The sequence below is a fragment of the Alosa pseudoharengus genome, unplaced genomic scaffold (genome assembly GCF_046254945.1).
Source record: "Alosa pseudoharengus isolate Yale_2024_CS ecotype anadromous, Long Island Sound unplaced genomic scaffold, YU_APseudo_1.1 YU_APseudo_1.1_scf_6, whole genome shotgun sequence".
Classification (NCBI taxonomy): domain Eukaryota; kingdom Metazoa; phylum Chordata; class Actinopteri; order Clupeiformes; family Clupeidae; genus Alosa; species Alosa pseudoharengus.
In genome coordinates, this window is record NW_027468848.1 from 39885046 (window position 1) to 39898558 (window position 13513).

Sequence of the window (13513 nt, forward strand, 5' to 3'; positions counted from 1 at the left end):
ATTAATGTAATTTTGCTCCCAAACGAAACTTTGAACTCGTTATCATCTATAAATGGACCCCAGGTTGTTTTAACTCCGGATCTTTCCTTTAATGAATTAACAGTTTACTCTTGGTTGCTCTAATTCTAAGACCATCAGAGTTGAATCCGTAAACAGGTGGCAAATAATGTCATGTGTGTAGGCCTATGCACACAAGATCTCTAGCTAAAAAAATGGCAACAAATTCCAGAAGGTTTGATGACTTGGAATGTAAACTATAAACTCTTGGAGTTTATAGTTTATCTCGAACTCTATCCGAAATTCAGGAGGTGCGTAAACCGCAATTACGTGTGTTTAGCCTCCACTACAGCTCTGATTCAGGCTTTAAAACTAAAATAATATGAATGGCTGAAAAATATGAAGACCTAGCTTTGGAGCAGAAATGCTACTGGCCTTGGTTTTGGGACCCATTCATGATATGGACAAGGTAGGAACAAAATCTTAGACATCACAGCAACAACCTGACTTGGCATCCAATGACCTCAGTGTCAAATCATGATTTATCAAGGAGAAAATATTCTCACTAAAATATTAGCAAATAAGTAGAACGATTTGAAAGGGATTTAAGCCAAGGTGTGTGTAAATTAGGTATAGCCATGATCCAGACACCCAAAAGATACACTTACAGGTGGTTGAAGACTCCAAGGATAACACCAAAGCTCATATGGATGATTCCCAGAATCACAGACATTTTCATCTTGTAAGAGTTCAAGAAAGTGAGCCGATTTGATGCCATGTTCCATATCTGAAACACCAGAGAGAGAGACCTTTTAGGAAACCATTAGTGACCGGTACATCTGCTCTGACTGCAAATGTTGCCCATATAACAGGTACTCACTGGGTCGATACCAAACGGATAGGGCCCACTGAAGACTCCAATGACACTGGGATCAAGAGCGTGCAATCCAGTTTTGCTTATTGTTCCTTGCCTATAGTATGGGAGATAATGTGAGTATAATTAAATATAGAGTTAGCTAATGACAGACATAAACTATTGTTCAAAAGTGTCATACCACATAGAAAAATGTGATAAGACATAGAAAAAAGTTTTTTTTCTTCCGGGTTTTCTTTTTTTTTCTTCAGTAATTTTGTGTCAACGATTCCTGGTACACTGAAAGACTGGGGTGCACGAAACTTGGTGGGCATGTAGCCCCACAAGGATGACACAGAACCATTGTTTTTTACGTCACGCCCCCCCGCCGGACTGGACCCCCCGAAAGGAGGGTAGGCCGGACACAGTTTTCTGTGAACATCTCAAGAACGTCCCCCCCCCCCACACACACACACACACTCACAAGCTAAAACTCACACACAGAAAAGTACACATATACACAAAAGCAAACACACACATGCACACACTAATTTACATACAGAAAAGTTGCAAAAGTAGGGGATGGAGACAAATTGACAAACGTGATTTATTTTTGCGGAGAGAATGTGCAGGACGGAGCGGCGTTGATATTTTGTACCACTTTGCGGTACATCTATTTTTTTGCATTAACATACTGCAAAAATATCCTTGATGTTGAAAACTCCATTTGGTAAATATACACCCACAGCACGATCATCACTGACTTGACTGCAAAATAGCAGTCAATTATGACATGATGAAAAGTTTGATAAGTAAAACAATGCAGTTCCCCAGGAATTGACAATTTAACAACTCAGCATTGATCAGATTTGTGATTACAATAAATCCATGCATGCGCGTCAGAGCCATTATATGGGGGTGAGACAGGAACTAAGTTAACTCAGAGTAAGTGGCAAACATAATAGAAGAGCCATAGCTTCATTCTCCTTACAAAACAATGTCACAGGGCTCTTGTTGTAGGAGGTTTACCACTTACTCTGAGTTAACATACCCAGGTTTGTCACTAAACCACATACTTGGAATATCCCTAGAACAACAACTCTGCGCAAATTACAAGTCAGCACCAGTCAGAGGCTGCATTTATTGTTTTACACTTTTTTGATGTCACTACAACTACAAAAATACACACCTATAAAGTATAAAGTATTTTGATACAAAATACAAAGCAAAGTTCTTCAACAAAATAAAATACAAATGACAACATAGTATTTTATATTTGAAATACTTATTTTAAAAACACATGTATCAGAAATACTGTCTATCCCTGGCTGTTGGCTGCAGCAACTCAAACTAGGTAGTACCGATTTTTCAGTTTGTGTTTGTCAATTTTGATCCAAGTTGACCGCTTTTCTAGACTACATTGTTTGCATTGGTCACTTTTGACAAATTGTAGAGTTTGGGAACGAGTCGTGACTGCGACCAGAAAATAATCTTATTTGTGTTGACGTGTACTTAGCCGACCTTACATCTATGAAACATTGTTACCTCCTGCATCCACATTTGTCCACGTTTCACGTTATTAGGACCAATTTCGCATTTATTTAGGAAGTGAATAGGAAATTAAATGTACCTAATTTGACCCACAGTCCAGTAATCTTAACTCCCATAATTCATTACAACTAGACCGTTGGACATATTCCTTTCAGGTTTACTTTCTCACCAGCGGGACCGTACCAGAGTTTGTTAGATGGTGCGGACCAAGACTTCCTCTAGCCTAGGCTGTCTTGAACCCCCCCCCCCTCAAGATATGGCATGTGTAGATGCCCCTTACAATGACCAAGATAAGAGTTTAAAAGTAAAGGTAGTAAGTACAGAGGGTAAGCCGAGTTTTGTCAGCACTGAATCAAGACAGAACGGGTCAAGATTCAAGATGTTTTGGATGATATTCATGTCCTCCTGTATGCAGTTTGCATGAAAAGATTCCACGGATTTTACACGCCAACAAACACGGGTAGGCCTATGCAGTGGCTATTCAAAATGACGTAAAAATGATGTCAAACACGGGTAGGCCTATGCAGTGGCTATTCAAAATGACGTAAAAATGAAAATGAATAAACCGACACTTCGAATAGCCCAGGCTACTTTGGATTTGATGCAAATGGCTTGAGCAAATGGTCCCAAATTGAAATGAGCGATAGGCTCATGGTCCTGAATTTATGGACGTTTCAGAATGTCACACAGCTAGGCGACGAGTGCAGACAGAGCGACACTTATGGTACCAAAGACTGTTTGAGTCACATCGTTGAAAATCTCATATGATGATGGATCTTTCTACAAAATGGCTTGTCTTCTATATCATTAAGTTATTCAATAGGCTAAACATATAACCTTACATCAAAGCTTTAGGCTTATGTAATTTCGATCAGCTTCAGACAACGAGTGGCAGACAGCGTGATGGTATAAGATTCACATCCTTGTAAATTTCATACGATGATGCATCCCTCCACAAAATGGCTTGTCTTCTCTATCAGGAAGTTATTCAATAAGCTTACCAATAAACATATAGCCTTAACTCAAAGCAGGTGTTAGGCTTAGACCTATGTCATTTTTATCTGTAAAAATATCACATGCAGCCATGCCTAAATTCTGCCTACTGCAAATTAATTATAGGCTAATATATTATATACTCAGTATTCATTATTGGATGCTTAGCTGGAAGCTGTTTTTCCCCATCATCCTATTTTTAAAGCAGGCACACCTGCGGACATGTAATTGGGCTACAAGTTTTCTACAGGAATGTCATGTTTGAACGGGCACTGCACTAGTTAGTCTTAAAATTGGAACTCACGTCCAGTTACCATGGGTGAACATGGCTGTCACATTCCATCTAGAGCCAAAGAGGTTGAGGGACTTGGAGAAACAATCATTGTAGATAAGTCCTGTGTACACCGAAAACAGTCCCATCAACAGAATAAGGTAGCGGCCTTCAAAGAAGGTGTTCCAGATCTATGGGAAAATGGGAATTGTGATGGTCTCATTTCTTGGAAGTTCGAACATTGGCAATAAAGACTAATTTACATTGCAATTTCACAGACAGTTTGACATATGAAGTGTTATAATGCTGTACCATATATTCAATAGTAAGTACATTACATTCATCAAACATTCATTTACAGTACGTTAGTGTGCAAAGCTCTTGCTGTCAAAACTATGGGAAAGTCTTTATTTCATTGGCATAGGCTTCCAAAATTACCTTCTTAAAAAATCACCATATAGTGACTTTGCAAAGTTACATTAGAAATTCCAACAAGCAAAATGAATGAACAACACGTACCTCATTTCTGGTGTGTTTCAATTTACGATCATTTTCATACAGTACCATCCACAAAGCAAAGCATGCCATTAAAATGCCATGGCCCAGATCTCCAAACATCACAGCAAACAGAAAAGGAAAGGTGATGATGGTATATGGAGCTGCAGAAAAACATTTTATAATAAATATGAATTTATGCTAATTAAAGCTAGTAAATGTATTACAGCTATTTGAAAAGGATAGTGATAAGAGTAAATTAGTCAACCACATGTTTTATTGAACATTAATGATAACTATAACTTTATATTAATGTTTTATTGTAGCGAATTGTGTACTTAGAGATGAATATGATATATTGATGAGCCAAGTTATTAATATCGCTGGTCTGTACGGCTCTGATTATATGCAACATGTGAGTGATCGCTAGCTTGGGAAATCAAGATGAACTTCTGGCAAATTTGGGATTTGCTCTGCAGGTCCGCCTAACCAAGAGCCCATTCAAGCCCATTTCCAATGTGCCTAAATTCAGGCACCAATCACACCATTGAGGCAGGCTTTAGACGATTATGATAGAGCACCGACATTGAAACAGTTTTTGTAAATATCAAAGATGACTGCTAATGAGGAACAGCACTCATTTTAAGCTGCTATCTCGTCGGTTTCCCATACCAATATTCTTCATTGTAACCTTCAGCATGATGCAATTCTCATTATACCTTTTTCTAGCTCAGAATACAACACACACACACTGATACTGACCTGGGTTGACCTCTCTGTAGTTCCCCACACCATAGGCATCCACAATGTTCTGGAATCCTGAGGTGAACTTGTTGGTCCTGATAAGAGTGGGTGGAGTGTCACTGCTGGGAATGCGGTTCACAAATGATGGCACAGTGGCTCCACTCCTTCGCTACGTTTAAAAAATGTTAAAAGTAACATAAGTATTATTTAACAATAATTTAACAATATAAAATCATAACTGCAATCAGTGATTATCGGGATCGAAGCAAATGGGAAGAAGTGCCTTTAAAGGAATTTATGGATGATAATGGGTTCAATCTTTTGTTTTCGAACTAAATTACTTTAATCAAAGGAGTTCTGAGATGTTTACTCTCTTTTTTCTCACAAGGTAAGTGGAGAACTGCTACCCTGATTTGCATTTGTATAGCTCACAGCATTTTCATGTTAAACATGTTAAAGCCTCCCCTAGAATTAGGAGGAGGGGGGTCATGGGGAGACGACTGCCAAGCAAGGCCCACGTCAATTTCCGACAATTCATGGCCGTTTTCGCTGTTGCCTGCAAATTGCCGTGTACAGTCATATACCTGAACTTCCACGACAATCTACAGTGCCGCATACTGATGAAAATCCCACTTTTCATGCAGTGCTAGGTAGCTCATTCCACCAACAAGAAACTTTATCACAGGTTCACAGTTAAACACACTCACCGAACCTTCTTCCAGTGCCCTTCGCAGGGCTGGTAGGTCATTGAGGGGGCACCAGATCTCTGCAATTAGGCACTTGTTGGTGACATCAAAGCTGCAGAGGTTTAGAATATGATATATGGCCTTCATTTTCTTTACCTGGATTACCCAGGTATATACAGACTCAGACGCCTTGTTCAACACTTGCCGCAGATAGTCTTCAGTCCGATGAAGAACCTGATAAAGTGGTTATATAAAAACAATGGTCACATCATTAGGACAGTGGTTCTCAACCGTTGTGTCGTGATGAAAAGTGCAGTGTGCCATAATGCATAACAGAAATAAATGAATGAATAAATATTTGCATAAATCAATAACTAGTTGTCATGACCAAACTATATAGATTCCTTTCTCTATTTATACATCTAATAATCTATTTCTGACAGTGTTACCAGATTAGGCAGTTTTGAGTTCTATATTGCAGGTAAAAAATGGTTTAGACAGGCGAACAAATTGGGCTGGTTTGAATCAGTTTGGCGGGTTTTCATAACGATTATGCACCTACATTATGCACCTACATACACAACTGGAAGCAACTGGAATCCATGCATTTCCACGGAATTATTTTTGGAATCTGATCCCTTGTCATACCTGTTCATTTGTACTCGTCGCTCGACTTATCGTGATTAAATTCAAGATGGTGGCGAACGGTAAACTTCCTCAAGGTACTGTCTGTATAAATCGTCTTGTAAATAAACTACCAGTGCTTTTTCAAAGTTCTCAATGTCTCGTTTTAAATGTCAAGGCCCTCGGAAGTCTACCAATGAAGTATGGAGCTACTTTGAGCCTCTTAAATGGTGTAAAACAGTGATTTATTTGCATGGCTAGGCCAATGCCCGAGGCACCCCCATCGGAAAACTGTTGGTAGCATCGGCTAACTAGCGCCAGCTTTCTGAGTGCAGGGGACAAGCCAAGATGAGCTATGAGACATATGTTCACACTCGGTATCATGTTTCAACACACTTTAGGTCAATATCACACCGGAATTCTCCTTTAATGCAGTCAACAAGGTACACTGCAAATTCTGTAACACGGACATACGGGCTCACTTAAACAGGGTTCCCACTCTAAGTCAAATGTAAAATTTCATGACTTTCCCTTTGAATTTTCATGACTTACTATATAATGAATGGTACAATATACTGACCAATGATTTCAGAACAGCCACGTAGTGTTCGAGAATCTTTTACTTTTTTAAAAGCAGGAATGAATGAATGGGATTGAATAAACAAAGTTGGGATACTCAAGCAAGCAGTAAAGCTATATGCCTCGTATTTGAAACAAAAAAACAACAAAAAAAAAAAACACTGGAGATTTCAGTGGCACTGAATGAGGTACCAAAATCCACAGTTATTCAATGTCGTTACTACCGGCACTATATGGCGGTCTGCCATATTAGAATCAGGTTTTGGTGCCCAACCCTAATAGTGATATAAAATTTGCAACAATGTGACTGCAAAAACAGTCTCTGGTAGCCTAGAAGTGGCATCACGCTCTGTCTGCCATTCGTTGTCTGTAGCTAGCTGGTCATGCTTTTCATGTGTGGCATCCTGAAACCGTTCGGAACAGTTCAAAGACAGTCCAAAATAGCCTAGGCTATTCAAGTATCAGTTTTCACATCATTTTTTACATAATTTTATATAGCCGCTGCATACCCGTGTGGGTTGGTGATATTGCAAAATCCACTGAATTATTTTATGCAAGCAAAACGCATACAGAAGCAGTCTTTATTGTTGGGGTCAGACATGATAATCATCCAAACATCTTGCACTCACTGACTTACCCATCTGTAGGCCTACTGATTCAGTGCTGCCAAAGCTCCGCCACTTCTACCCTCTCTGGTGCTGCGTGTGTGAAAGGGGGAGGGGCCAGCGGCTAGAGCGGCAAAAGCCAATCTGTGCTTCTTTTACCGATATCTTTTGCATTTCTTATCCAAACAACATCAAACTTAGCACTGCACTGTGTGTGTGTGTGTGTGTGTGTGTGTGTGTGTGTGTGTGTGTATTAGAGAGTGTCTGTGTGTTCTGATGAGACTGTGATAAACCATTTGTCAAAGGGTAAAAAGGAAACTGAAAGAACTGAGAGTACTTACTGTGTGCAGATCCTGGATACGTGTTTTCAGCCCATCAATCACATCAGCCCTTTCTTCATTGCTATTGGGGTATGGATAAAGGTGACAGTGATAGCTGGAAAAAAAACATAGACACAAAATCTGTTCAGCAACTTTTCACGCATAGTTTGGTTTATTTGACTGATCAAGCATATTGTCTAAAAGTAGTTACCAGTCACATATTTTCTTCACTTTCTGTCCAATCTGATCACCCCAATAGGATATTAGAAACACCACAGTCCTTGGATCTTCAGCCTAGAAATAGAGGCAAATACAATGAGAAACTATTGTTTTAGTGGACCCATTTCCCACAATTTCTGATTTGTCTGTCTGTCATAGTTTCTGTGTGTTTTTGTGTTACATCTACTGCAGTGGTTATTTAGAGCAGTGGTACCGATTCAGGTTCCTGATTGCATTCATCAATCTCTGAGTAACTGAGGATGGTGTAGCCTTTGCAGACCCTCCACAACATCCGTTCGAAGGCCTCTATTTTAACCCGCTGGATTAAGCCGGAGATGAAGCTGGATAAAGGTGTGGGTTGATGTACAAATAGAAAATAAATACATAATAAAGTTATGCAGCAATTGAAATTACAAAACATTTTAATGTATTGAACTTATTTTGTAATAAATCACACAATACTGTTATGATTGTCCATGACCAACAAAATCATAAATTCATATTTGTTAAAATATTCATAGTTAGACTCACCCAAGTTTAGCCCCCAGCCTCTGCATACTGCTATAATCCATGATGGATTCTTTTTCCAAGAAAGGGAACTCTTCATACTGGGTCTGAATAGACTCATACTGAAATAAACACATAAACACATACATCACAAATGCACCCATGCACGCACGCACATGCACGCACGCACACACACGCACGCACACACACACCAAAGTAATTACACTCAAAGACAATCACAATAACAAAGGAATCAAGAGTACTGAGCTGATGTCATCAATAATTTTGAGCTGTACTTGTAGAGAAAGGTTTGAGGAGAGCCAGTCTGTCAGCTGTACTTTTAACAGCCAACTGGTAGGAAAGACTTCATCAAGACACTAGGCAATTACTGTGGCCCTGAATGCAAAAAAAAAAAAACTTCTGAAAGACAACTGCAAGTTGTTCAACCATTTTCCTAGACATCGTTAATGATTGAATCAGTGTTTATTAGGGGTGTAACGGTACACAGAAGTCACGGTTCGGTTCATACCTCGGTTCGGACATCACGGTTCGGTACGAGTTTGGTACAATGGAGGGAAAAGCAAAACAAAAATGCAGAAAGCATTTTTTTTGGTACATTTCTCAGGCTGTACCACCTAGTGTCCTACAGTCTCTTTCCTGAGCTATCTGCAACAGCCTGAAGTGTGTAAGATGTAGGCTAAACAGTACAATAAGTACCCAGACTCCTGTAACTTGTAAAAAAAATAAAACAATCAGCTATAAAACTGAAAATAGGCCTACAGCATCTCTTATTTCTGAAAGTGCAAATTACATAGAAAAATTATTTTTAAAAATCCACTTAGCCAAGACCTTCAACATCTGTGTTTAGTTGTATATGGAAGGGTCTACAATTTGCCTCAATATTTTTCATTGTGTGTAAAGTAATAATCTAGCCTACTAACTGTGAAAATATCACACTATTTTGCCTTTTTTTAAAAAAAAAAAAACACCCACTGGGGCGAAATTGCTCCTTTCATTTCATAGAGACTACAACTAGAAGTCACGTGACTTTGCCCTTTGACGTTAACTCACCGTAGCATGGTTTGTTTATTAGCCTGGTTAGCGTTGTCACTTAAAGATGAACTGAACTGGAATTTGAAGTAAAGGTGATATAACAGATGTATTTTATTTCTTCTCATTGGTACAATGATTAAAATGGCTGAATTTATTAAAAGGGATAAAATTGTACGTTGAAAGTGGTGTTGTTGTTACACGGGCGCCGCCATGTTGGATTTCAACAATCGGCTACGTCACTGGCATGGTAAGCTACTCTGCACTAGCACTAGCAGCCATAGCAGATAATGAGTCTGAGGCTAGCTGACATGGCTGAGGAAACTAACATTAGGCCTAGCTGAGTTACATATTGGCCATAAGCCATTTATCATAGGCTAGCCTACATCACAAAATCTCATACAAAATGAAACCAAACTAGTGAAACAAAGGCGAACACTTTAACAGGGGAAATTAATTTGGCATGAATCATACTGAACGCTATTTTGTCAATGAGCAGAAACACACACGACATTCAAACTATTGATAAGATGTGCACTATGGAAACTGGTCTGTAACTTTGGACGAATAAATGCCATTGACTTGCCATATCCTGACTTAAAAAACCCTTTTCTTGCTTACTTTATCGCAAACTCGGTGGAACAGCTTGTAGTCTTTTTCAATTCATAGAAAGGCGAGTCCACAGTCTATGTGCCATGGAGCCTAAGTTTCAACTTCGGCTTCGTTCATTCAATGCAGTCACTGGTCGCAATTACAAAGTCTGGGAAGGTTCGTTCAATCGTTTAAAGTTTTAAGTGCAGTAGCCTATCTGTCTCCTTTGGAATAATATCTCAAAGTAGCCTCAGGTGAGGTCCAGTGTTAGATAGGCTACCATACGATCCAACCTAGGAAAGGGCTAGCAGCTAACACCTTGGAAACACTCTTATGTCAAACTCCACAAGCTAGCACTCCGACCATAGAGAGTAAACCATGACTCCGACGATATCACAGATCGATAATAATGCTTTTACTAGCTGGTAACTAAACCACAGCGGGTCTGTAAACAGAATCCAATGTCCCTTTCTACTCACCCTGAAGCCAGTTGTTCACCGTCTCAGGACAGATTGTTGATGCGAGGGAGTTTAACTCGCAGTACTGCTATCCAAGAGACTCGTGCAATATCAACATCCACAAGGTAAAAATCTGCAAACTCTCCACTAACGTTAGCCTAAAATAAACGGCAAACTCGTGTATCCTCCGTGTATCTGGGGTCAACTTGGGGTAACGAAGTTTTTAACAGTTTCAAGGGAGGGAGAGAGAGAGCCCGTGTGAGTTGCTGTTACTAGTGCCAGTAGTCCATACTGCGTTAGCCTACATTGACGTGACAATGCGTGTTATATAGCTTATTTGTATATGCACGTAGCCTTCGCATAGGCCTAATGTAGTGGTGGTGAGTGAGTATGCAGTTGTGTGGAGGATGTACAGTAGGCAATGTATGTGTGTGAGGGATGGAGGGAGACAGAGAGACAGCGTGCGTGTTGCTGTCTCAAGCGCCCCTCGTCCAGTTTTCTACATGACCTAGGCTAGGTCTACAGTAGCCTATGTTGTGCCGCACAAAATGTATCTATGTTGTACATTGCACAAAATGTATACCCCCCGAAATAAACACATACATAAATAAACACATTTTTCCCGTCACTTTGGCTTCCTTGAACATTTTCCCTACGTTTCGCCACTGCTTTGCAACAGATAGATTCCAGTGTCCATGCTCCGGCAGCGCCCACAGTCATTTTCACCCAAATGATCCTACTGAAGGTTGAGCTGGAGCCTGAAACCCATCTAGTGGTAGTCAAGACACTACAGGCCTGTCCCTCACAGGCTCAAATTTGTAACCCATGCCATTAAAATTACAAATTTTCGTGTATACATAATATGCTGCAGCTGTTGCCTATAGAACTTCTCAGGTCCTACCATGCCAGTGACGTCATTGAACCTGGCAGCGTTCTAATACTAACAAACGCAATTTTGGTGTTGCTTAAAAAAGGCTACGTATTGATTTTTTTAAATTATTTTTTTAGTGTCATTTATTTTTAATTGTCATAATCAACACATTATCAATGTTGATTCTTTCAGTTCAGTTCATCTTTAACACTACCAGCTCCTCATGTGAGAAGTTACAAGTTACCACGCGATTTACATAGCTTTCTGTCATTACGAAATCGTTTAATTTAAGCCATAGGTTTTGGCCCTATTTGTATGTATCCAACGGCTGCTGAAGCGCAGGGGAAGTTTTTTTTTTCAGTGATTGGTAGCTAGCCTACTACATCATCTGGGTGATGGCTTCTAATATGTGTAGCATTTTTTCCACTCACATACCCAACAACAACTGCTGAACAATGCCGACACACAGTTTCATCTTATCCACCACTCTTTCGCCTGTACTAACGTTACTGTAACTGAAGTTCTCAAACTTGCGATATTAAAGAGACCAGCGGATCCTCTAACTCTTGGGTCGCCACCACTTGCTTATGTTGCTGCTATCTCTGACTTGACGGACGACCTGACAAAAAAAGAACATAGGCGCCAATCAGAGCTTCAGAGCTAAGGCGAGGCTACAGATTAGCGTTAGGTGTCGCTAAAGAACTCCCGTAACTCTCGCTAGTTAACAGTAATTGCGCATGACATTAATTAATCCGCACACGAGTTTTATGTATTTTGATCAGTGTTGGGCAAGTTACTTCAAAATCGTAATGTACTATGCATTACTTATTACTGTCATTTCAAAGTAATTTGTTACATTATAATATTACTGTCTCTGAATTGTAAGGCATTACACTACTATTGCATTACTTTTAAGTTACTTTCACCAAAATATCTAGAAATATGGATTTGCCATTCTAAATGCAGTTGATTACGCTCAATGCAGCTTGCTCTTCCAATGGAGGGAGATGTGGTATAGCATAATGACTGAGCTAGGCTTAAGGCAACAGTAGAATGCAATAGGCGCAGTGCTCATAATGCAATACAAGGAACAATCATAGTCAGAATTTTGTTAAAAACCGACAAAAGGTCAAAGTTTGGTAAATTGTGATAGAAATACTGTAACTTTAAGGCCTAGGCCTACTCATTAAAATCAATAGAGAGCCTACTATATTGTAAATCAAAGCTTAAAGGAACCATATGTAAGATTGTGGCCAAAAACGGGTACTACAATCACTTTCAAATTACTGTAGAGCGGTGTATCCCCTTCCCCTCCCCTCTGACTGGCAGAGTTGGCAACCGGATGACGAAACACTACTGACTTTGTGATTAGTAGATAGGTGGAGGGTGGCGCATTAGGCAAAAACACAACATGACAACATCAACATCAGTTGAGGGCTGCAACTTCACTTTTTAAATGACAATATCCTGGCCAGACTACTGTTGTCAGTGATATAAGTATTTGAAATGAACATGATTTCTTAATGTCTAGTGACATATCAGGGCAATTTTATGATTAATTGAAATACAATTTTTACATACGGTTCCTTTAATAAAGACATGTCAAGATGGTGGCCTGCTGGCCATTTCGGTGCCCTAAGTGAGTGGCTTTGAGTGAGTGACATTTAAATGATAACCCAAACACCTAAAGTAAAATAAAAGGCCTATTATTTACAGACCATTACTGTGTATTTTTAAACATTAATTTCTGAAGAAATGCTGTTTTACTTATAAATGGTGCACTGTCACTTTAAGAGCATTGATCTTTACGTTGTCATAATGCCCTTTTGCTAGCTCTTGTTTAGGCCTACAAGCCTTATTTGTTTGAGTTACATTGATAGCACAATATTAACAATAATATGCACAATGTTAAGTTGTTTTAAGAAACCTTCATTGCTTTGGAAATGGAAGTATGCAATGACATGTTGCTTCACATTTCGTTTTGCGAATACAAGTGAATTATGAGCCTGGTATCCACCTAGCTATCTGAATGGAATGCGTTTCAGTCGACTCAGCATATCATGTGCTTCGTGTAGCCTAAATGCTTGGAAAACGAATGA

General features: G+C 39.5%; 1 protein-coding gene across 2 annotated transcripts in view; it reads right to left on the reverse strand.

Moving 5' to 3' along the window:
• The window catches only part of LOC143105740 (V-type proton ATPase 116 kDa subunit a 2-like), a 30440-nt gene that overhangs the window by 8746 nt on the left and 8181 nt on the right, over positions 1–13513 (reverse strand). For both annotated transcript variants that reach the window (XM_076269826.1, XM_076269825.1), the window contains exons 5-14: positions 8469–8566; positions 8152–8278; positions 7930–8012; positions 7740–7833; positions 5612–5824; positions 4923–5073; positions 4185–4324; positions 3699–3856; positions 878–968; positions 666–784 (exon numbers count right to left, since the gene is read on the reverse strand). In XM_076269826.1, the coding sequence (XP_076125941.1) occupies positions 666–784; positions 878–968; positions 3699–3856; positions 4185–4324; positions 4923–5073; positions 5612–5824; positions 7740–7833; positions 7930–8012; positions 8152–8278; positions 8469–8566 (1274 nt within the window). The remainder of the gene's footprint in view (positions 1–665; positions 785–877; positions 969–3698; positions 3857–4184; positions 4325–4922; positions 5074–5611; positions 5825–7739; positions 7834–7929; positions 8013–8151; positions 8279–8468; positions 8567–13513) is intronic.